This window comes from Eptatretus burgeri, chromosome 8 (genome assembly GCF_056783735.1).
Source record: "Eptatretus burgeri isolate ZD-2024b chromosome 8, Ebu_testis_v1, whole genome shotgun sequence".
Classification (NCBI taxonomy): domain Eukaryota; kingdom Metazoa; phylum Chordata; class Myxini; order Myxiniformes; family Myxinidae; genus Eptatretus; species Eptatretus burgeri.
Window position 1 is genome coordinate 48,508,086 of NC_140968.1, and position 22,930 is coordinate 48,531,015.

Consider the following 22,930-nt stretch of genomic DNA (forward strand, 5'->3'; position numbering starts at 1 on the left):
TCCCTCTGTAATTTCCACAGCTCTGCACATCACCCTTGTTCTTGAAAATCGGAACCAGTACACTTAATCTCCACTCCTCCGGCATCCTCTCACTTTCCAAGATTATATTAAACAATCTGGTTAACAACCCCACTGCCATCTCTCCTGAGCACTTCCATGCCTCCACTGGTATACCATCTGGGCCAACCGCCTTTCCACTTTTCATCCTCTTCATAGCAGTCCTCACTTCATCCTTACTGATCCACCCCACTTCCTGATTCACTATCTCCACCTCTTCCAACCTTCACTCTCATTTTCTTCATTCATCAGCTCCTCAAAGTACTTCATCCACCTTCTCAACACACTCTCCTCGCTCGTCAGCACATTCCCATTTGCATCCTTTATCACCCTAACCTGCAGCACATCCTTCCCAGCTCGGTCCCTCTGTCTTGCCAATCGGTATAAATCCTTTTCCCCTTCCTTGGTATCCAACTTCTCATACAACTCGTCATATGCCTTTTTCTTAGCATTTGCCACCTCTCTTTTTGCCTTTCGCCACCACTCCTTGTACTCCTGCCTACTCTCTTCATCTCTCTGACTATCCCACTTCTTTTTCACCAACCCCTTCTTCCTTATACTTTCCTGTACTTCTTCGTTCCACCACCAAGTCTCCTTATCTTCCTTCCTCTGTCCAGATGTCACACCAAGTACCTTCCAAGCTATCTCCCTCACCACTTCTGCTGTAGTTGCCCAATCATCCCACCCATCTTTACCACCATCCAACGCCTGTCTCACCTCCTCCTTAAATTCCACGCAACAGTCTTCCTCCTTCAGCTTCCACCATCTGGTCCTTGGTTCAGCCCTCACTCTCTTTCTCAACCTCACCTCTAAAGTCATCCTACAGACCACCAATCGATGCTGTCGAGCTACACTCTCCCCTGCCACCACCTTACAGTCACTAATCTCTTTCAGGTTGCATCTCCTGCTTAAGATGTAATCCACCTGTGTGCACTTTCCTCCACTCTTGTACGTCACCCTGTGTTCCTCCTTCTTCTTGAAATACATATTTACCACTGCCATTTCCATTCTTTTTGCAAACTCTACCACCATTTGCACTTCCACATTTCTCTTGTTGAGACCGTACCTAGCCATCACCTCCTCATCCTCTTTATTCCCTTCCCCAACATTCCCATTGAAATCTGCTCCAATCACCACTCTTACATCCTTGGATACACTCTCCACCACTTCATGTAACTCACTCCAGAAACCTTCTTTATACTCCATCTCACACCCCAAAAATTGGGGCATATGCACTGATGACATTCATCATCACCCCTTCAATTTCCAACTTCACACTCATCACTCGGTCAGACACTCTCCTTCCCTCCAATACCCTCTTGATGTAATCTTCCTTCAGGATTACCCCGACACCATTTCTCCTACATCCACACCATGGTAGAACAGTTTGAAACCACTTCCAATACTCCTAGCCTTACTCCCCATCCACTTGGTCTCTTGTACACACAGTATGTCCACCTTTCTGCTCTCTATCATATCAGCCAACTCTCGCCCTTTACCAGTCATCGTCCCAACATTCAGAGTTCCAACTCTCACCTCCACACTTCTACTCTTCCCGCTTTCCCACTGCCTCCGGACTCGCCTTCCCCGTCTCCTTCTCCTCCTTCGCCCAGCAGTAGCACAATTTCCACCGGTACCCTGCTGACCACCGGTAGCAGTGGCGGTCGTTGGTAACCCGGGCCTCGACCGATCCAGTCTGGAAATTCGTTTTGTTGTCCGCATAATCATTTGGCATAGGTTTTTACGCCGGATGCCCTTCCTGACGCAACCCCGGTCGCCTCATACGACACACAGGGAAATGGTACACCTATTCTAACCGGGGCATACACTTGCAATATATGTATGTATAGATTGCAAAAAATGTGTATATATCTTCTTCTTCTTCTTCTTTCGGCTGCTCCCGTTAAGGGTCGCCACAGCGGATCATCCGCATTATCCGCATATTGATTTGGCACATGTTTTATGCCGGATGCCCTTCCTGACGCAACCCTGGTCGCCTCTTACGAAACACAGGGATATATATGTGTGTATATATATATATATATATATATATATATATATATATATATATATATATATATATATATATATGTTTATATATATATATATATATATATATATATATATATATATATATTTATGTGTGTGTATATATATATATATATATATATATATATATATATATATATATATATATATACAAACATACATATATATATATATATATATATATATATATATATATATATATATATATATATATATATATATATATATATATACAAACATACATATATATATATATATATATATATATATATATATATATATATATATATATATACAAACATACATATATATATATATATATATAAATATATATATATATATATATATATATATATATATATATATATATATATATATATACATACACACACACACACACAGTACCAGTCAAAAGTTTGGACACACCTCCTCATTCAAGGGTTTTTCTTTATTTTTACAATTTTCTACATTGAAGAATAATTGTGAAGACATCAAAACAATGAAGTAACACATATGGAATTATGTCGTAACCAAAAAAGTTTGAAACAAATCAAAGTATATTTTATATTTTAGATTCTTCAAAGTAGCCACCCTTTGCCTTTATAACAGTTTTGCACACACTTGGCATTCTCTCAACCAGCTTCACAAGGTGGTCACCTGGAATGCTTTTAATCAAGGAGGTTACTTAATTAATCACGGAGCCAGAAGCCAATGGGTGGAGAGAGGCGGAGTCTGAAGTAAGTGGGCAGAGAAGGCGCTCTCTCTCCCACCCCTCTCCTCTCTCCCATCCCTCTCCTCTCTCTCTCCCTCTCTCCCACTCCTTTCCTCTCTTTCTCCCCCTCTCCCACCCATCTCCTCTCTCTCCCTCTCTCCCACCCCTCTCCTCTCTCTCCCTCTCTCCCACCCCTCTCCTCTCTCTCCCTCTCTCCCACCCCTCTCCTCTCTCTCCCTCTCTCCCACCCCTCTCCTCTCTCTCCCTCTCTCCCACCCCTCTCCTCTCTCTCCCTCTCTCCCACCCCTCTCCTCTCTCTCCCTCCCTCCCATCGCTCTCCTCTCTCTCCCTCTCTCCCATCCCTCTCCTCTCCCTCTCTCTATCCCACCCCTCTCCCTCTCTCTATCCCACCCCTCTCCCTCTCTCTGTCTCCCACTCCTCTCACTCTCTCTCTCTCTCCCACTCCTCTCACTCTCTCTCTCTCCCACTCCTCTCACTCTCTCTCTCCCACCCCTCTCCCTCTCTCTCCCACCCCTCTCCCCTCTCTCTCCCACCCCTCTCCCCCTCTCTCTCCAACCCCTCTCCCCTCCTCTCCTCTCCCTCTCTCTCTCATACCCTTCTCTTCTCCATCTCTCTCTCCCACTCCTCTCTCTCCTACCCCTCTACTCTCCCTCTCTGTCACTTCTCCCTTTCTCTCTCCCACTCCTCTCCCTCCTACCCCTCTCCTCTCCCTCTTTGTCACCTCTCCCTTTCTCCCACCCCTCTCCCCTCTCTCCCTCTTCTCCCTCCCTTCTCCTTTATTCACCTGTCAGCGAAGCAACGGGTTGTATTTGCTCATATGTATATGCTCTCAGACCTCAGTTTACGCCGGGGACACGTTCTTGAAAAGTACAACAGATATCAAAACATTGTTAATCAAAGCAATTTTTCTCATAAGGATTAATGAAATTAGGGGTGGGGTTCATATCATTAACTTTTCAACAAGTAAATCGATTAGTAACCTTCCGACAAAGTAAATTAGTTAACTTTCCAACCAAATTTATCCATTAACTTTCCAACCAAGTAAATGGATTACTAACTTTCTGACCAAGTGAATGGATTATTAACTTTCCAAACAAGTCTATCCATTACTAACTGTACTTGCTTGGAAAGTTAGTAAAGTCCTTGCTTAACATCGTCCATGTTAACACTATGACTGGTGTTGGCTTAATGGTTAGGGTAGTGGACTTGGGAACCTGAGTTCAAATTCTACTCGGCTGTTGAATTATTACCAGGTGGAGTTGATTGAGCCTGTCATCCTTCTGAGTTTGGCGAAGTCAGTACCAGCTTACTGGGATGATTGAACCATTAAAGTATACTGTGTCAGACTCATGACCTGTCCAGGATTGTGCCTGTCCTAATAACCCAGGAGGCTGCTTAAGGCGCTATCACACCTTGACGATTTAGCCAGCAATGGCAACGGATAAAAATGTATGTAAAACGTTGGCGTATGCTGAAATTTTGATGTTATTTTTAAAAGTTTTGGTCGTATTCATAACGTGTTGGTTGTTTGCATAACATATTAGTAACGGGCACAGAACGTTTCGTTGTCTTATAGATAACTTATACCAACGAATGCTTAGTCTGTTGTCGGCGTTCACAACCTATGCCCAACGATAGTTTAACTTAGGCATAGCGCGCTGCACATATCGCCGACGGACTCGTGGCGTAGCCTGTTAAAAACCTGCCGCACGCCGATTTATATCATAATCGCCTGTAAATTGGAAGTGTCAACATCGCAGTCACACCTTGACGATTTAGCCAGCGTATGCCTGACGTATGCAAAATTGGGCTAAAACGCTGGCACACGTCGAATACGGTATGGGTAAGTTGTGTATAGGTTAAGAGCACGCTGAAAAACGATGAAGTACGCTATCATATTTCGTGGTACGTTTAGTACGTCGTGAAATTTCAAGCATGCTGAAAATTTTACGACGTACTCGCCGTATGGCTCACACGTTCCGCTACGCTGGGAATAAGTTGTAGGCACGTTATGCGATCGTTGACACACGTCGACACAAGCTCCTTGTAAGTTACTCATAAGTCGAAACACGTCGAGGTAATGTTTCGCATGCCCGGAACTTATTTTCTCCGTCAAGGCACATTTTCTTTTTTTTCTCCTTGGCTCGGTGAAGGCACGTGACGAAATATCTGAAGTTGTTGTTGTTGTTGTTTTTGTTTTTTTTCAGTCTATCACGAATTTTAAAATATATTCGGACATTTGCTTTTAAGTTTCGACGTCGACATGACAATATCCTGAAAAAGAAAATATTCACAGAGGAAGAACTAAGAATAAGACATGAGCAAACTGAAGAGGCAATCGGACGTGACATAACGGCACGTGACGAAATATCGGAAGTTATTGTTGTTCTTGTTTTTTTTTAACGCTGCCAATACGCCATTATACGGTGGCTGTAAATTAGAAACACGTTCAGTAAGTTCTGTGGTTGTCCGGAAGACGTCGTTCAAATATGTCTACATACGTCAATATGCGTTGGAGGTACATTACACATAGGTTCAAAGCACATTGCTCATAGGTTAGAAATAAGTTTTGGGTACGCTAAGCATTACCTCGACGTGTTTCAACTTATGAGTAACTTACAAGTAACGTGCCTCGACGTGTGTCAACGATCGCATAACGTGCCTCGACGTGTGTCAACAATCGTGTAACGTGCCTACAACACGTTACTCATCGGTTATAGATAAGTTTAGGGTACGCTAATCATTACCTCGACGTGTTTCGACTTGTGAGTAACTTGCAAGTAACGTGTGTCGACGTGTGTCAACGATCGCATAACATGCCTACAACTTATGGCCAGCGTAGCGGAACGTGTGTCATACGCTGGCATACGTCGAAAAATTTCAAGCATGCAAAAATTTGAGGACAACCGCAAAGTACAACGATGAAAGTCAGCGTACTATGACGTATGGCAGTGTTTTTCAGCGTGCTCTTAACGTATACAAAACTTAACCATAACGTATTCGAGGTGTGCCGGCGTTTTAGCCCAATCTAACATACGTCAGGCATACATTGGCTAAATCGTCAAGGTGTGACAGGGCCTTTAGACAGCACCGATGCTCTGTGCACAGTATAGTCCCGATGGATGGGTGGATGGGGAAGTCGATAAGGCAGATTGCAAATTAATCTGTATCGTTGTGAACTCGAGTTCAGGATATAATATTTCTGATGATAAACCGATCGTTTGTTAGCATTGCCGTCTTGCAGGTCCAACAGAGCTGCATTTTGTGATACACTTCCACAGTGGGTCCTGTGCGTGCTTGACATTGCATCTTGGAGCCTGTCATCCACTTAAGTTCGCTTTACAGTCAACCTGACACCTACTGGTGGACGTTCTAAAACTCCAGGGCACAGGTGAACAAAAGTAGATGTTGCATGAAATAAATTTCCGTTTCCACATTTGCAGTGCAAAATTACTCATGCACATTCATCACAGTGTTTGCGCTGGCAAGAGATTGAGCAGTCATGCATGACTGCATGTGGTTCAGTGGACATAAACTTCACTCACTTAAATCTCTCCACACCAAGCTTGAACGTCCCTTCCTCTTGGAGAAATGCTCAACTTCAGAGGCACGATTCACGAACAGTGCAATATCCAGTCTGTTCGGTTATTTTAATTGGAGTGCCATAATTTATTGAGCATAATCTGCATGCCGTGTGGCAATTTACAGGTATTTGCCTTTACTTCAAGCCTATTCAAATGCAATACATGTGCTGCAGAAGCATTTTTTTAAGCCCTGTCAGTTTACCATGCGGCCCTGCCAGTTCCCTTCCCTGTGGGCCTTTCAGACAAGGAATAGATTTTTAATGCACAATCTTTGAATCGCCAGGGAAGATCTACAACCACCCAGCTTGATAAAAAAAAAAAATACATCTGAAGAGCAAGGGCCACTTTTTTTAGATTAGTAAGATTGGAACTGCCTCATTAATTGAATAAATGTCAGAACTGCTCAGCACTGAACTCATTATTTCAGACACTACCCTCATCAAACTGCTGTTATTGGCTCTAGCACAGGTCACAAACTTTATGATTGCCACAGTCTTTCAATATCAATCATGAGCATGTGCTCTGTATGCTCCTTCAGCATGGGGGTTAAAACAGACAAGTACATGTGATAAACTTTCAAATGTTTGCCCAAGCTGAAAGCTGAGTATAATAGCTTGAGGGAGAGTGTATTCTGTCCCTCTTTGTCTGCAGAGCTATCAAAATGTTATATGAGTAGCTGGTTGGTTCTACAAATCAGTACAGCACAAATTAACTTGGTGGTAATTAGAACCAAAAGATTGACAACAAATGCAGGACTTTTTAAATTTTTTTAAAAACTTTTCACACGGTGCAATCTCATTAGATTAAAGGATAACCTGTGACAGCTTTTGCTACCCAATAAGCTATTATGACAAGACCAAAGAAACCAGCATCAATGTGTACAATGGCTGTCATGAAGCAATGCACTCCTGGGAAAATACACTTCCCCCATGCTTGCTTCCATCGTGCAGTACCACAGACAGCTGGCTAACACACCAAAAAGCACTACCGCGTGATAATTTATATCAATCTATGTATAACCTTAACTCATACAATCGGAACAATGACATTGTCAAGAAGTATCAAAATGATGACACTGAAGGGTAAAACATGGCCTCCTTCCAAACACGATAACAGAATGGCAAGCGCGTGTCCAATTGATGTAAAAAGAACTCCAGGTGTTAAGCACCGACATCTGATAGATAGTGGGCAATGAATGTGGGGATTAAAGCTTTTTCACAGCTGCGCTGGACGCCGCCCTGTCAACATTGGTGACGTCGAATGACGAAGCACCATAAAATGGCCCAAGAGCTGGCTGTGTTCCATAAAGATGCTCATAGATTCTCATTAAGAGGATTTGTTTTGAGGCCAGGCAGACCGCAAGGCTGGCGCTTCTGAGGGCACTGAGGTGTCCGAGATTTACACCACCTGGCCCGGTCCAAGGCTTGCACTGCAGCACAAGCTTCTGGATGCCACATGGGTCGTGCAATGCATTGCAAAGCATGCAGACGGTGGAACATACGCCACCCCAATGCTCACCCTACATCACCCCCCACTAACCCTCTTCCTGCTGAACATACAATGAACTTGGTTCTGCAAAGCTCAATGTGAGTGACCGTGTGTTTTTCTGTGAGGGTAAAGCAAGCAGACAAAGTAAAATGGGCCATGTGAGAGAAGGGTGGAAATAATGATGGAAGGAAAGTGAGTACAGGGTTGTACAATTTGCCTGGTGTTGACTTAATGATTCGAGTGGCGTTCTTGGGATCTTAGGATCCTGAGTTCAAATCCCCCTCGGCTGTTGAATTAATACAAGGTGGGGTTGACTCTGCCTGTCATCCTTCCGAGGTCGGAAAAATGAGTGCCAGCTTGCTGGTATCCTGTGTCGGAGTGGCGACCCGTCCAGAATTGTGCCCAATAGCCAAGGAGACTGCTTAGGCAGCACCAACGCTGTTATGTGCACAGAGTTTTTGTCCCAAGGGATGGATTGATGGTTGTACAATGGTGATATTTCAGGTTATGTGTTGCTGTTTGTAACTAATACTTGGTACTTATGGTTTTTAGACTTGGTTTAACTACCAGTAGAAAATAGAGGAGCCCAACATAGTCATTGTTGAACCCCCACCCCTTCCCCACTGCTCCCCCTTTTCTTAAGACCTTGTACTAGAATTTACAAAACAAGCCCTGCAGGCCAACTCATCGATTTAAACTACTTCTCACCCGACATTTAAGGGGCATTTCAAGGAAAAAAAAATATATCAATAGGTAAACCAAGGATTCTTGTACTAAAGATCAATGGTCATTAAAAGTAGAAGTTATGCTTCCACTCACGTATACTCCACAGGGAAATCACAGAGAATTACTGGTCCAATATTGGAATACATGAACTTTGAGACTTTTCCTTGGCCATTTTGCTTGTAGCATTAAATTCAGAGCAATATGATATTACATTAAGCAGAAGAACATGACAATTGCTTGTCAGATGGATAAAGAAGCCCTGATCAATGTATACTGTAGGAACAGGCTTCTGTTTTGTTTCCTCCTTACATTGGGGAACCGTCTTCCTTGTTTTATGGAATAAAGAGGTGCGCGTTTGGCCTCATTAATTTGATGGTCATTATGGCCACTGGGTAATGTACATTCCACATCAGAAAATGTATAGGTTTACCATATTACATTTCATTCATGTACATGTAGCACTTGGTTGCTGGTATGCATCATTTATGGGACTTAGTTGTGTGGCTGATGTGGTACCCCAACTCCCCCCAACAAGTATCATGGTGGAAATTCAAGATTTGGCAATGCCACTGGCATGCAATGGCCTACTCTTTTTCAAAAGGGCATACAAAAATCAACTTGTGCTGTTCACGTTTGTTGTTGAACGAGACAATATGATACAATGATAAGACAGATTTTATGTTAACTGTCTGTTTTCCAAGCATTTTGAATAATGGTTTCAAAGTCATATGGAGCAGGAACGATAGCTTAGCAGGATGCACAACTGCCTTTGAGCTGTCGAACCCGGATTTGATTCTCAACCTAGCTTGAAACTGTCACCTGGTGTTTCTCATGAAGGGCAATGCATCGATGTGTTGATGTTAAGCCAGAGGACCCGTCTGCCTGCACTGGTCATCAATGGACATTAAAGATCCCATGGCGTCTTTTGTGAAGAGCAGGAAAATTATTGCCAGCACCATGAACAAATTTAAAATTCCTGCACCGAGTTATGCCTGGAAGGCAATGGCAAACCAACCAGTATTGTTGCGGGGCCGGGTATTGGTGGCGAGCACAACCGCTGGAGGGAGCAGTAGGGTCGGCTCCACCGAACACACTGGAATTGAGGTCGTGCCTTTTGGATAAGTCCGAAAGGCACGGGTCCCTTACTGGACCAAGAATCGCGAATAATTTGAGCGCGTGGGGTCGGGTTAATTGCCAAAGATCAATATACCGAATTACCCATGCGGACAAAGCTACCAGGGAATTCACACCCTCAACGGACCTCGAGCGGAACGAGCCGTTACCGAGCCCGAACCGTGTGTAACCCAAGCGGAGATTACCAAGGCCCGTCGGACCCGATGAACAATTTATGGCCTCGCTATTTCTCAATACTCGCCGTCCCAAGCCAATGGAAGAAACACAGAAGCGAGCTGGAACATTTAACAAAAGGGATATTTATTTATAATGGGGCAGGGGAGCACGCAAGAAGGCAGAGTTAACCGAATAATGAGGGAATAGCAATTTATGTACAAGCACTTATGCAGTTTTACTTAATAGACTGGTGCCACACACACACACACACACGCACGCACGCACACACACACACACACACACACACACACGCACGCACGCACACACACACACACACACACACACACACACACACACACACACACACACACACACACACACACACACACACACACACACACACACAGAAACGGACCCGTCAGGTCTTTATTGGAGGCCTCCAGCTTGAGGAAAGGCGAGCTGGAGGTCAGAGCCTATTCTCAGACCTCTTCGCCTCATGCGGTCTTCGACGATCCGGTGTGGCAGGACTCAAACCCACCACACAATTCCGCTCCAAGCCCAGGCAGGCGATCCTCGCGGGACAGGCTCACAGGCACACAGGCCACAAGAGAAGACGCTCTGTTGGCGGGACCCCAGGAGGGCGACGACTGGCTTCAGAAGACCACCAGATGTCCGAAGACCAGAAGACAACTCTCTACTCTCTGCCACTCTCTTGTTTGGCCCACGCGCACTTCTCTTATCCTCCGCTCGTACTCCCTCATTGGGCCGAGAGAACGCTCTACGCCCATATTTGGAGCCAAGCCAGAACGAAATGCTTGTGCCCATATTTGGGGCGAAGCCAGAGCGCAACGCTTATGCCCATATTTGGAGCGAAGCCAGAGCGCAACGCTTGTGCCCATATTTTGGGGTGAGGCTCGCACACCATCCAGAGAAACCCCGCCTAGCACACTGGACTCCGCCCACATACGTGCTGAGATGCACGCGTGCAATGGTGTCGGTGGATGATGGTGGAAGGAAGCGAAGGCACGTGTCATTGTCGTTGTTGTAGGTAATTTAAATCCTAACTATCAAAATAACTCACAGCACACGTACAATTAATGACCCATTAAACATAAGATGGGACCCTAACTAGAAACACATACTGATATAGCTGATCTATAGGACCTGGCTGTTGTGTGCAGTAAGCTTCCAAATTTGCAACAGTATAACCTGTGCCCAGGAATTGGTGTGGCAGCACCGATGCTCTCTCAAGATCGAGTTTAGCACATCAAAGATGGGGCTGACAGGATGGCCTAGGCTCGAGAGGTACGTACATTCGCTTCTAAGCCATTTACCCTGGGTTAAAATTCTGACCCTGCGATAAAAACTGTCATTCCGTTGTTTCATAGGCCTGGTGATTTATCAATGTCTGTCTTGTACCTCGGATGGATGTTCAACTGGCATCCCATCTGCTGACAATAGTTGGTGAATGTTAAAGATTCCCATGGCGTCCTTTGCGAAAAGTAGATGAACTGTTGTCAGCACCATGGCCAAGTTACAAATTCCTGTCCTATCTACTGCTGGGAAGACAATGGAAAACCACCCAATAACCCTTGCCCAGAAACCGTTTTGGCAGTACTGAACCTGCCTCCAGGCGGAACACCACAATACAAATCCATCAATGATGATGAAAGCCATATGAGAAAAATCTTACTGACAACGAATAGGAAATGTGCTTATAAAGTGTATCAAAGCTGGCAAGTCATCTATGACAAAAACATAAAGCTGCTGAAGATTAATATGGAATATAAGAGCATCCTGCAAGGATAAGATATGTTTCTGCAACAAATGCCGCAGAATCGACCAAATTTGCAGTTGCAATTCATTTTTGCTTTTTCCCTTGTTGACTATGGAAACACCAATGACGCAACTCCTTCCAATACATGATGCAATAATAGGACACATTCCACGTAGTCTTGGGATATATATATATATATATATATATATATATATATATATATATATATATATATATATATATATATATATATATATATATAATCGTACTAATAATAATATAATGAGGAATAAATATAATGCAAAAAGAACATGGGCTAGGTCTACGAACAGCAAATTTGATTGGCCTTGATGACGTAAAACGCTGTAATATATTGCCAAGTACTGCTAAAGGCAAGGGTTTTAAAAGTGGCAAAAATGTGATTTATGCTCTGCAGCCTTCTAATATATAATGCAATTAAAATAAAATGGAGACCTTAAAGGTCATAGAAAGAAAATCCGGAAGTTTATCGCTGTTAATGCAGAATCTTTTACACCACCTTATTTAACATGTAACATTAGATCTTTGTGGCTGTTGTATGGGTCCTCTATGACATCCTGATAAACAGTGAGTTCCCTGTTTGGAATGATTTAATTTTGTTTGACTGTCAGACAGGCAGACAGAATAATTTTTTTTTAATCTTACTCATCAATGCACATGCAGGATTGGAATGAATTCAGAGCCAAAGTACTGCGAAACTGCAGTTTTGTTTTCCGATTCATGTTCCGATTCGTGTTGAAAATATAACATTAGACTGAAATTAAGTTGTTCCTCCATCATAAACTGACATTTGTAGACACACAGATAGACAGACAAGTGAACCAATTGCTTAACCCCACTTTTCACTTCGTGAGCATGGGGTAATAATTGTTAGCTCCGCCACCGAAGGTGAAGGAGGTTATGTTTTCACCCCTTTCTGTCTGTCTGTGTGAACGATATCTCAAAAAATTGTGGATGGATTCGGACGAAAGTTGGTGGACAGGATGGGTGTGCCGCAAGGACAAATTGATAAAATTTGGGGGAAGATCCGAATCTGGATCTGCATATGGGAATTATTTAATTTCACAAGTGTTTCTTCACCATTGAGAGATTGGGCCAAAAACGATATTCAGAATGTTGTTGTTCGTCTTTCGGCTGCTCCGTTCGGGGTCGCCACAGCGGATCATCCGTCATGAACCGCATACTGATTTGGCGCAGGTTTTACGCCGGATGCCCTTCCTGATGCAACCCTGGTCGCCTCTTGCGACACAAGGATATGGATTGGGTTTCGCCATGATTCCGGGCTGCCCTACACCCTCTCATAGCACGGCCCAGCACAGAGCCCCCGTCCTCAGGCGATCCTCCAACCCAAGCCTCCGAGTAGCCGAATTACAGGTGCACGCCACTACACCCGGTAAAAACGATATTCAGAATGATATTTGAAAAATGTATTGGTTCAGATATGTTCTTGTGGGTCAGGCATTGCATGGCAGAGGTATGCGCTCTACCGAGTGCCCTTCTAGTTCATAAATCATTCATGTGGAGCGAACTTATTAACTTGAAATAAATTTTGCTTGATTTTAAAGATAAATACAGTATTGTATTTCTATTGATCTTATAATGTGTTAGTTCGTGACCAATATGATCTTGCCTGATTTTACTGCAAGATCATAATGTTTTATACTCTTGATCAATGGTATGGCTTTATTATCTAGGATGAGACATCCGACCACACTATGGACTTAACTCAAGAGATGGGTTACTGTATGTATTACAGTTCTGTGTTACTCTAAAGGATGATGCAATACTAATGTGTGTTTATGGAATTAAATACTGAATGTCATTAAAATAGTAGTGGCAAAATATATTTCTCCAATTTTATTTATTCTTTGTTGGACAGGAATTGCCTGAGTGTGTGTGTGTGTATGGAGCCAAACTGGACAGGTTTGTTTAAACATGTACCTGGAGACAACAAACCCTGGAATTTTACAGGAATTACAAAAGATATTTCAACAAATTAAAGTGTTTTTTTTTTCATGAATGAAGAAGTGTTTTGGTGAATGAAAAAAAGGTTGTGAATAAATATGTCTCACTGTATTATGAATGATACTTTGCCAAATAGGAGGATGTACAGTAAGGCTCATTCCATTTTCCATGATTCTTTCATTATTCATACCCCTTGAGGCTTTCCTTTTTGGGCTCCAGATATATGATCTTTTTTGAGGGGGGGTAGGGGGGTTCAGCAAGGAACCACAAATCCAAATAATTTACACATTTCTTGTAACTGGCCAAAGCAGTTTCTTCGTGTTGTTATTTCAGAGAAGGATTGATTAATTGGTTTATTGTTGGCTGAAGAAGCAATTTCATTGCCCGATTTCAAAATTAGAAAGTAGATACTGATCGATCGATGAGTTAGTGGTGCTTAGCAGATATCTGTAAGTTGGAGATCTTCTATAAAATTGTCACGTTTAATATTCGCTGTTCTTTGCTGACATACATTCAAAGAAACATCCTTTCTCTGCATGACGAAGTATCGAAAATAAGATATCCCTTGACAATGATGTGTGCATTGACAGCCAAAACGAGAAGCATTCAATTGGTATCATGTACCTCCGCTAGTAGGTTATCTGAACTGTAATTCTGTCTTTGATCTTCAAATGGGAAAAATCATTATTATAGAGACGTCATCATTACCTCCATCCATGAAGGTTGATGGAGGTTATGTTTACACCACTGTTTGTTTGACTCTGAGCAGGATATCTCAAAAAAGTTGTGGACGGATCATGACAAAACTTGGTGGATGAGTTGGGTAGGTGACAAGAACAAGGCAATTGGGTTTTGGTTTAGGTCTGAATTCAGATCCTACCTATCAGTGCAATACAAAACATAAACTGTTCAACCTGGTGGAGGTATATGCTCTACCGAGTGCCCTTCTAGTTTTGTATGAAACACATGGCCTCAGGTTTGGTTCTTTGCTGGGAGTGCGGTTGTGCCTCTGATGAGGTGCAGTCTGTAGATTCGAGTAGGAATCTGGTATTCTGCCAGAGTGCCAGCAATAACTGCCTTACTCTTCACAGATTCTTTGGGACTTTAACGTACACTAACTGATTCTAACAGATGGGACACCCAGGTTAACATCTGATAGATAGCACACACGTTGATGCCTCGCCCTGCATACAAAACACCAGGGTGAGTTCATAAGCTGGGTCAAGATTGGAGCCAGGCAAGACATCTTTGAAGCAAGTGTGTCTGCAATCTTGCCAACCCTATACTACTTTTAATGTGCTACCAGTAGGAGTCGCTGGATGGGTAAGCACGCTTTTCAGTTTTTTACATTGATTGAATACACCGTCCCACCTGCAATTATGGAGATTTAAAAAAAAAAAAAATCCCAGAGTGTTGTGGGCCCAAACTATGATCAGATATAGCCTGCTTGAAGCTTAAATCACTTACGTTTTATGGGATAACATCTTCAATGGAAGTAAATAATTTGTATATGGTACGTTTACTCAGTGAGTACTATACGATCGATAGATTAAAAAAATAGAATCATTACATCAGATCATTTTCGAATATTTCAATTTACATACTGACATGAAAAAAATACTGCATTGAGAACGGCGCTCTGTAGAGTGTACCCACTGTAATGTATCCCACTGATAGGTGGGATCTGGATCCGAACATGAACCAAAATTGAATCGGCTTGTTCTTGTCACCTAACCAACTCATCCACCAAGTTTTGTCATAACTCGTCCACAACGTTTTGTAATATTATGCTACATATCGTTTTTGACCACATCTCTCAATGGTGATTGAAGAATCACTTCAAAAATTAAATATACCATCAGAGATGGGGAATCCCCCGCCATTGAATGAAAAAGGTCATACATATTCCAGATAATGAGGGAGGTGAATTGCAAACAAGACACCATTTGGTCATCATCTCGAAAAAGTTCCCCAGGGGTGAGGAACGTCGTAACCAAAAATAATTGAAATCAGATAAGCGGTTTTCCATTTATTACAAAAATATTTTTTTTCAAGATGGCCGTCCCAGTCGGCCATCTCGGATCCGGCCACGCCCAAAATCAATAGGGTTCTTCCTTTTCAGGTGGTACATGTGTGACTCAAATTTCAAATCGATATGGCGAACAGTTTATGAGTTATCACACTCACAGCTATAAATGTAGACGCCCGGACGGAGGAACAGCCGGACGGACAGCCGGACAACCCTGGTGAAAAATTCTCGTATCCAGATCTGAATCTGGATCTTTACCAAAATAGAATTGATTCTTCCTTCTCACACACCGAAGCTGTCCAAGTTTTGCCCGAATCCATCCACAAATTTGTGAGATGTCATGCTATATAAATCATTTTTGGCCTATCCTTTCAATGGTGAAGAATCACTCAAAAAATTATCGGATTCAGATCTTCACCAAAGTCTAATCATTTAGTTCCATCACACACCCAACATCTCCACCAAATTTCATACAAATCCGCCCACAACATTTTGAGTATATAAATGAAGAAATTATTTAAGGTGGTGTGATGATAACGATGATGGTGAAGTGTGTCTACACTAATAAATATCAGTGTGTGTCTCCTCCATAACTCCAAAACCATGAAACCAAGCAGCCTGAAACTTTGTATGCCTACTAAGGGAACTCCAAGGAAGTGCCTGAGTGAAAATCGGGTGCTTGGGTTAAAGAAAACACTCCTTTTGAAGATAATTAATGACCTTATTTAATTATATCCTTTAACAGGTGCATCCTCGGACACCTCACCGGGGTCTTAATTCTCCATTTTGTTTGGCCTGCTCAACAATGCCTTTACTTGGAACAGGCCGCAACGATTTCTTAACCATAAAGTTTGTTTTTCTTCACATTCCTCACTTATATCGTCGAATGTCTGTTCATCATACCTGCAAGTTGCTGAATACATTGCCATGCTTATAAACGCCCGGAGACATCGGCGATCATGGCTTTATTTCATTTCCGCACGTGCCATCACCTTGAGAATCTCCTCAACTAAACCGAATTACAAAATGTAAGATCCAGAATTCAACGTAGCAGCAGTTCCAACTGCTGCAAAGTGTTCATTTGTCCACTTCGGATATTGCTTGGGAGCTTCCAGGTTAATGGGTTTATATGACTGATCGGCAATCGGTAATCACTTTCGCCAAGCCAGACATTCTGTTGGAGTGCTTGCTTGAGTGCTTAAGCCCCATTGGCAAGTGCTCACCAAGCTGCTTAATTGTTAGTTTTAAAATCACCAGAAGTAAGACCCGTCACCTCGCTGATGCAAATACCAATCTTTGCGTAATTGCTAAAAATAAAAAATAAATAAAAAACGGAATAAAAATGAACTTTCGCCCTTTAAAAGTTGTGTGAAAAAAGTGTTGAAATATCAGCTGCTTTTTCGTATCCTTACTTTACCTGTGTTGCAAGTAGAGCAATGTGCTTTGTGATGCTTTAAAAGGCAGTGTATAATCAGCGATAAGGACAAAAGAAACGGTTCAAAGACTCGTACTGCAACATCATGGACAGTGTGTGTGTGTGTGTGTGTGTGTGTGTGTGTGTGTGTGTGTGTGTGTGTGTGTGTGTGTGTGTGTGTGTGTGTGTGTGTGTGTGTGTGTGTGTGTGTGTGTGTGTGTGTATCTCGCCGTGTTACCATGTTCACTTGTGCAATCGCTGCTTCCCGAGGCAATGGAAACTTCATCTCTGAAGTACACAGGGGATGCTCTGCAGGAATCTATCTCCTGTACATCTGAGGGAGGTAAGACATGTTCAATCATGAGAGCAATGCATGCGTTCATTGGACGAAGAATATTGTATGGAGAAAAACCATCTCTGAAAGAATTGCTCAGTTGATCTTATGTGTCATTCTACTTTCATTCAACTCATGAGTGCACCTCAAGGTTGAAGAATATTCACATTACCTGACATAAAAAACAATAACACCTGTGTACAAATTGCACATGCATTGTATAAATAGAGAAATGTAGATGTAAAATCGCGTGTGCTGGCAGGATAGCTTAGAGATTTGCACTTTCTCCTTTGAGCTGCCTTGCCTTTGTTGGAATCTCTCGGGTTTGAAAAGATATCTCACGTCGCCTTTAAAATGCCATCCTGGTTGTCACCCCGGTGTTTCGCATGCACGGCGATGTATCAATGGTTTCGCCATCCATCGGATGGACGTTAAATGGCAAAGCCATTTGCTACCGGAGCACTCACTGTTCGTCTCTGCTCCTATCATGTCTTTCGCCAGGAGTAGGCAAGTGAACACTGGCACACTGGACAGGTCCAAATTCTTGCTACCTTCTCTTTAATTTTATTTTATCTTAATTTTTTTGCATACAAATCGAGCCTCATGGAAGAGCTAAAACATAGAACAGATCACAATGCAACAGAACAAAAGAACAGCAGAAGGAGGGGAAAACACCAACAGCAGGGCTGAGGGACAAAATAGACGGACACAGACAAACAAGGGATGCGGGTAAGAATGAGAAGTAGGGGAGGACGCAGGGTGTAGACAAGATGGATACAGAAGCTAACTCTCAAGAAGAAAAAAGTAAAAATTTGGAAGAAGGTGGGCTTGGGGGTTTGGAGGGCTTCTATTGAATGTACTTAAAGATGCATGGGCGGTTCAGCAAGAAAAAAATTCAGCAAGTGAATGTACTTCCAGGTGCATTCCGGTTTCCACTGGCGTTTTCTAACAGTGATCAAACTCACAGCTAGCCCCAGACGCAGTAAAGCATGCAGCTCGCTAGCCGAAACATGAGACCTCTGACCCTACTATTAGGTTTCAGCCTTCGTGACCTCCAGGAAACCTCCAGCCCAAAAGGCAAAGGTCAGAGGTTGAGACACAAGTCAAGTATGCACCCAGACTGGCCTGTATGTCTGATGTTCTGGCCGAGTGTATATTAATAGAAGAAGCAAGTAATTAGGATTCCTCCTCCTTTTTCTAGTTCTTGAAATTTCCCATCATTTATCCTCGCTTGCTTGAATGACCGAGTTGTGACTGCAATGTCTTTCAAATTATTATTTTTGAAAAGCAGTATATTTATTGACAAATATTAATTTCAAGCAAATATTTTAACCACCAGTGTATCAATATGCAAGCATAAAATCATGTTTCCTTGCTTTGTCAACTCTTCATGCAAGAGACAGCTGAGAGCAGTTATTGCACTACGCAGGACTGACAGGATGGTGCAGAGGTAGTGCACTTGCTCTTAAAGCCATAAAGCATAGCTTTGATGCCTGACTCAACTCTAAACTGCAGCCCTGGTGCTTTTTAGGCAGGGTGGTGCTTCACTGACTGTGTTGTTCTTCGACCTAATATTATGCCAGCTGTACTATTTGATAAAATTCAGTTGTGTACTCCCACGTTTTGAAAAGAGTAATTGAATAGAACATGTCGTGCCAATACCCCGGTGGCCTCGCGTGTCTTGCCCTGACCTTCCCTGACCACTGTTGGGAAGAGCATTGGCAATCTACCCTGTGTACTCTCTGCTTCTTGAATTTTTGGCAGTGTCAACTCTCTGGAAAAAGCACAGCCTTGAACATAATCTCTTTGCATTGTAGATCACCAGACTTGGTGGCATGATGGCTCGAGCATCTGCTCTGAATTTGGGATTTTGCACCCGACCCTGGCTGAGTCATAACAAAAAAACTTTTAAAATGGGAGGTGCTGCTTCCTTGCTTGATGCTCAGCATTTAAAAACAATAGAGCACAAACAAACAACAGTAGGTTGGCAACAATTGTACAGGCTTGATAGGCCAAATGGACCTCTCCTGTGTTGTAGTTCCATGGAAGAGAGCTCTTATTATTTGTTATGATTGCAAATTTGAGTTTGTAAAACTACAAACTAAAATAAAGTCTATATGTCATTGTCATTAAAGTTTTTTTTTGTGGAAATGCTCAGTCAGGATCCAGTAAGAATAAGCAGTTAAAAAACGACATTTGCAGCTTTTCTCTTCCACATATCTGAGGCTGTCGTTGCGTTTAAAACTCCCACTGCATTTCTCGCATTCACTGAACTAGGACCACAGAATGAACTGTGAATGAGATGGATCTAGAGATTTATGGTTTTACAGCCTGCCTGGCTCCAGGCAACGGACTTTATATGTGATGCGAGGTCAGATGTAGAAAAAAAAAACTGTGGGATCCTTTGTATGAAATTTAGAGGTTCAGTGTTTCCTATCTATGTTTCCTATCTAGCATGCTGTGTCTTCAAATAAACATACAGAATATTAGATCATCAAAGAATTCATGCTCTGTGTCCTCCTACCCGTCCCCTTGCTTCGATTCTTCCATTCGCCCATTGTTACTCCAAGTGTCCCTTCACACTGCTGTTGGTGTATTTCCACCCTTTCCACCATGTTCTTTTTGTTCTGTTATGTCTGGTTCATTCTGTGTTCTAGCTCTCCCACGACCACGAGCTTCAACTTTGTATACCCATCCGCAGGAAAAGGCCTACGTTTTGTTGTATTATCTTTTCTCCATTATTAAATTTACAATGATGATCAATGTCCACAACATAGCAATCTATGTAACTCAAATCTGGGTACGCTTGTTTGGTCCATTATGAGCTCGTGATGCTGGGATCCCAGGTTAAAGTTCCATATAGTGTTTTGGTTTGTGAATTGTTGATAAAGGTCCTTGTCCAAATGTCTGAGTTTCTTCATTAGCCTCAAAAAGTGTATAAAAAAGTTATGTGGGGCGAACCTTTCCTCGTCAGAGAGGTCGTAACAGCTATTGTTAAACTTGCTACGGGCCTGATGTAATGCCTAGTGATGTGTTCGAAATTTAAACAATACATATGCAGATAAGTAATGTAACTAATCATTCTGACCGATTTTACTGCACATATTAAAAAAAAATGAGACTAATGTTACCAAATATCCTGATTGTTAATACTAACGAAACAAAAGCAACATTGGAAACCAGACACATTTTAATAATAGGTATACCAACAACAATTTTAAAGTAACTTACCTAATGTAACTTCAGAGATTGCTTCTTTTGATGAGTGCCCATATTTGAGGGAACACTTGTTATTGTTAAGTTGTTTTTCTGGTTCTTGAGCGGCGGCGGCGGCAGTTCCTCTTCAGGCTCTCTTCTGACTTTCTCAAAGACAAGTTTTCCGGTCATTTTTGTCACGTTTTTACTGTCATTTTGTTATCTCTGTGTTTACTGTGTGTTTCGAGTTCAGTCTTGTGTTAAAAATCGTGCTAATTGTTGAGGTTTCGTTGTCTTTTCTTATCGGCTTTCCTTGAGGCCTACCCTTCTTCCCGTTTGTGTGCGCGGTCGCGTTTATTTGCATTTTCTTCTTATTGCCAACAGTTTTTATTTTCTCCACTTTTCCCTCCACCCTCCTTCTATCACCCTCAACAATACCCTCTGTTTGATGTCTTAAAATATAAAAAATACAACCAAAAATACCTTTTCTCTCACATAATACCCCACGTAATGACATAACTTCCTGTACCGACTCTTCCATCTCCTTCTGCCGATTTACCATCTTCTACTTTTGCAAACCCACATTCACCATACACCTTCACAATTTTTTCTTCAACCTTTCCTTTACCTAATATTACTTAACCTTATAAAAAAAAATATATTTATTATTTTGATCTCTCACGTTACAACTCCCGTAACTACGTGTTTCTCTTTCCCGTCTTCTTCTTCCTGTAACTTTCGGCGAACTACCAGCTTCCTTCTCCGTTTGCTGAACCAAATTCACCAAACACCTTCATGATTTTTCTTCAACCTTTCCTTTACCTCATCTCACGTAATCTTTATCAAAAAATTAAAAAATTAAAAAACTGTCTTAAAATGTTTGAACTTCCTCTTTCACACATGTGGTTCTCGGAATTGTATCATAATTTGACTCTTTTTCTTCTTCAAAAGGCTGTTTTCGATTCGACCTTTCCTTCATCCCATGTCGAGAAAGTCCAACTGTTACAACGTTCCTTTTCTCCATTCTCTTAATTCACCTTCATTGCATCCCTCACATAATGTCTTTAATCAAATCTCTGACTTCGAAATGTTAAAAATCCGAGTTTGCAATGCATGTTCATGTTCCATCAATCGTCCTTTTTTTTTTTTCCAACTTTAGTGTCAATTCACCCCACCTCCTTATATCTACCTCCCCCTAACCCCTCACCTGTTATACCCTCTCCTTACCCCTCCCATCTTGCCCCTCATCCTACCTCTGCTCTTGGCACCTCTTCACTGTCTTCTGTTTCAGTATCAGCTCCTCCTCTCTTGTTCCAAACTGTGTGGTGTTCTAACATCTGTGGGCTCCATTCCAACCAAACAGATATCTCACTTTCTCAATCAGTACACTCATCACCACAATCATGCTGCTTCCTTCCTCTCAGCACACCTCTCACTCTTCCCAACCCCTCAAATCTTGTACATCCCCGTGCCCGCTCCCTTCTTCACCATACTTACACCAAGTCTCATCCTTCCCCTCTGCCCACCTCACCCATCGCTCTCCTGCAGCTTGGCCGTGCCTGCTCTCATCGTCTCCCCTCCCTCTCAAAGCAACCTTTACACTCTTCCCCCTCCAAGCTTCCATCTCACCTTTCTCAAAAACTCCCTGCTCACCCTTCTCCCTCAACCCTCCCCTCACTCCCCCTTTCCAAAGTTGCCCCACCTCACATCCACAAAGCTGCCTCCTTCCCCCACCCACTCCCTTCCATCTCATCACTCCACATCCTTCAATCTTCAACTGCAATCTGCCCCCTCTTTTATTACTCCCCACTGCACCTCAACTGATCACCACCAAGCCTTTTCTCCTCCTCATCCTGCCCTCTCCCCGAGCTCTCTGCAATCCCCCACACTCTTTCAACAACTCTCCTTACCTCCACCCCCTTCCTCGCTCATCCAAACCCCCCCTCCCCTGCACCCAAAAGCTCCTCCCCTTCTTCTTCCTGAACAGTGTGGACCTCAAACATTGGGGGCCTTTGCTCAAACATGACATCTTTCCATACAGGTTGCCACTAACAAACTGGACATAATCTGCTTAACAGAAACTTTCCTCCTTAAAGACGTCTCTGACTCCCTAGTATCTCTCCCCGGTTACTCCCTCCTCCGGTATGACAGATCTGAGCCTCGTCCTGGTGGAGGAGTTGCTCTCTTCATCAAAGACTCTATTCCTCATTCACCATGCACTGCCCTCTCTTCCGCACTCCCTCAGGAATA

General features: G+C 42.7%; 1 protein-coding gene across 2 annotated transcripts in view; it reads right to left on the minus strand.

Annotated features, from left to right (window-relative positions):
• The window catches only part of LOC147021693 (src kinase-associated phosphoprotein 2-like), a 145,781-nt gene that overhangs the window by 104,933 nt on the left and 17,918 nt on the right, over positions 1 to 22,930 (minus strand). For both annotated transcript variants that reach the window (XM_085891951.1, XM_085891950.1), the window contains exon 4: positions 17,390 to 17,485. In XM_085891951.1, the coding sequence (XP_085748077.1) occupies positions 17,390 to 17,485 (96 nt within the window). The remainder of the gene's footprint in view (positions 1 to 17,389; positions 17,486 to 22,930) is intronic.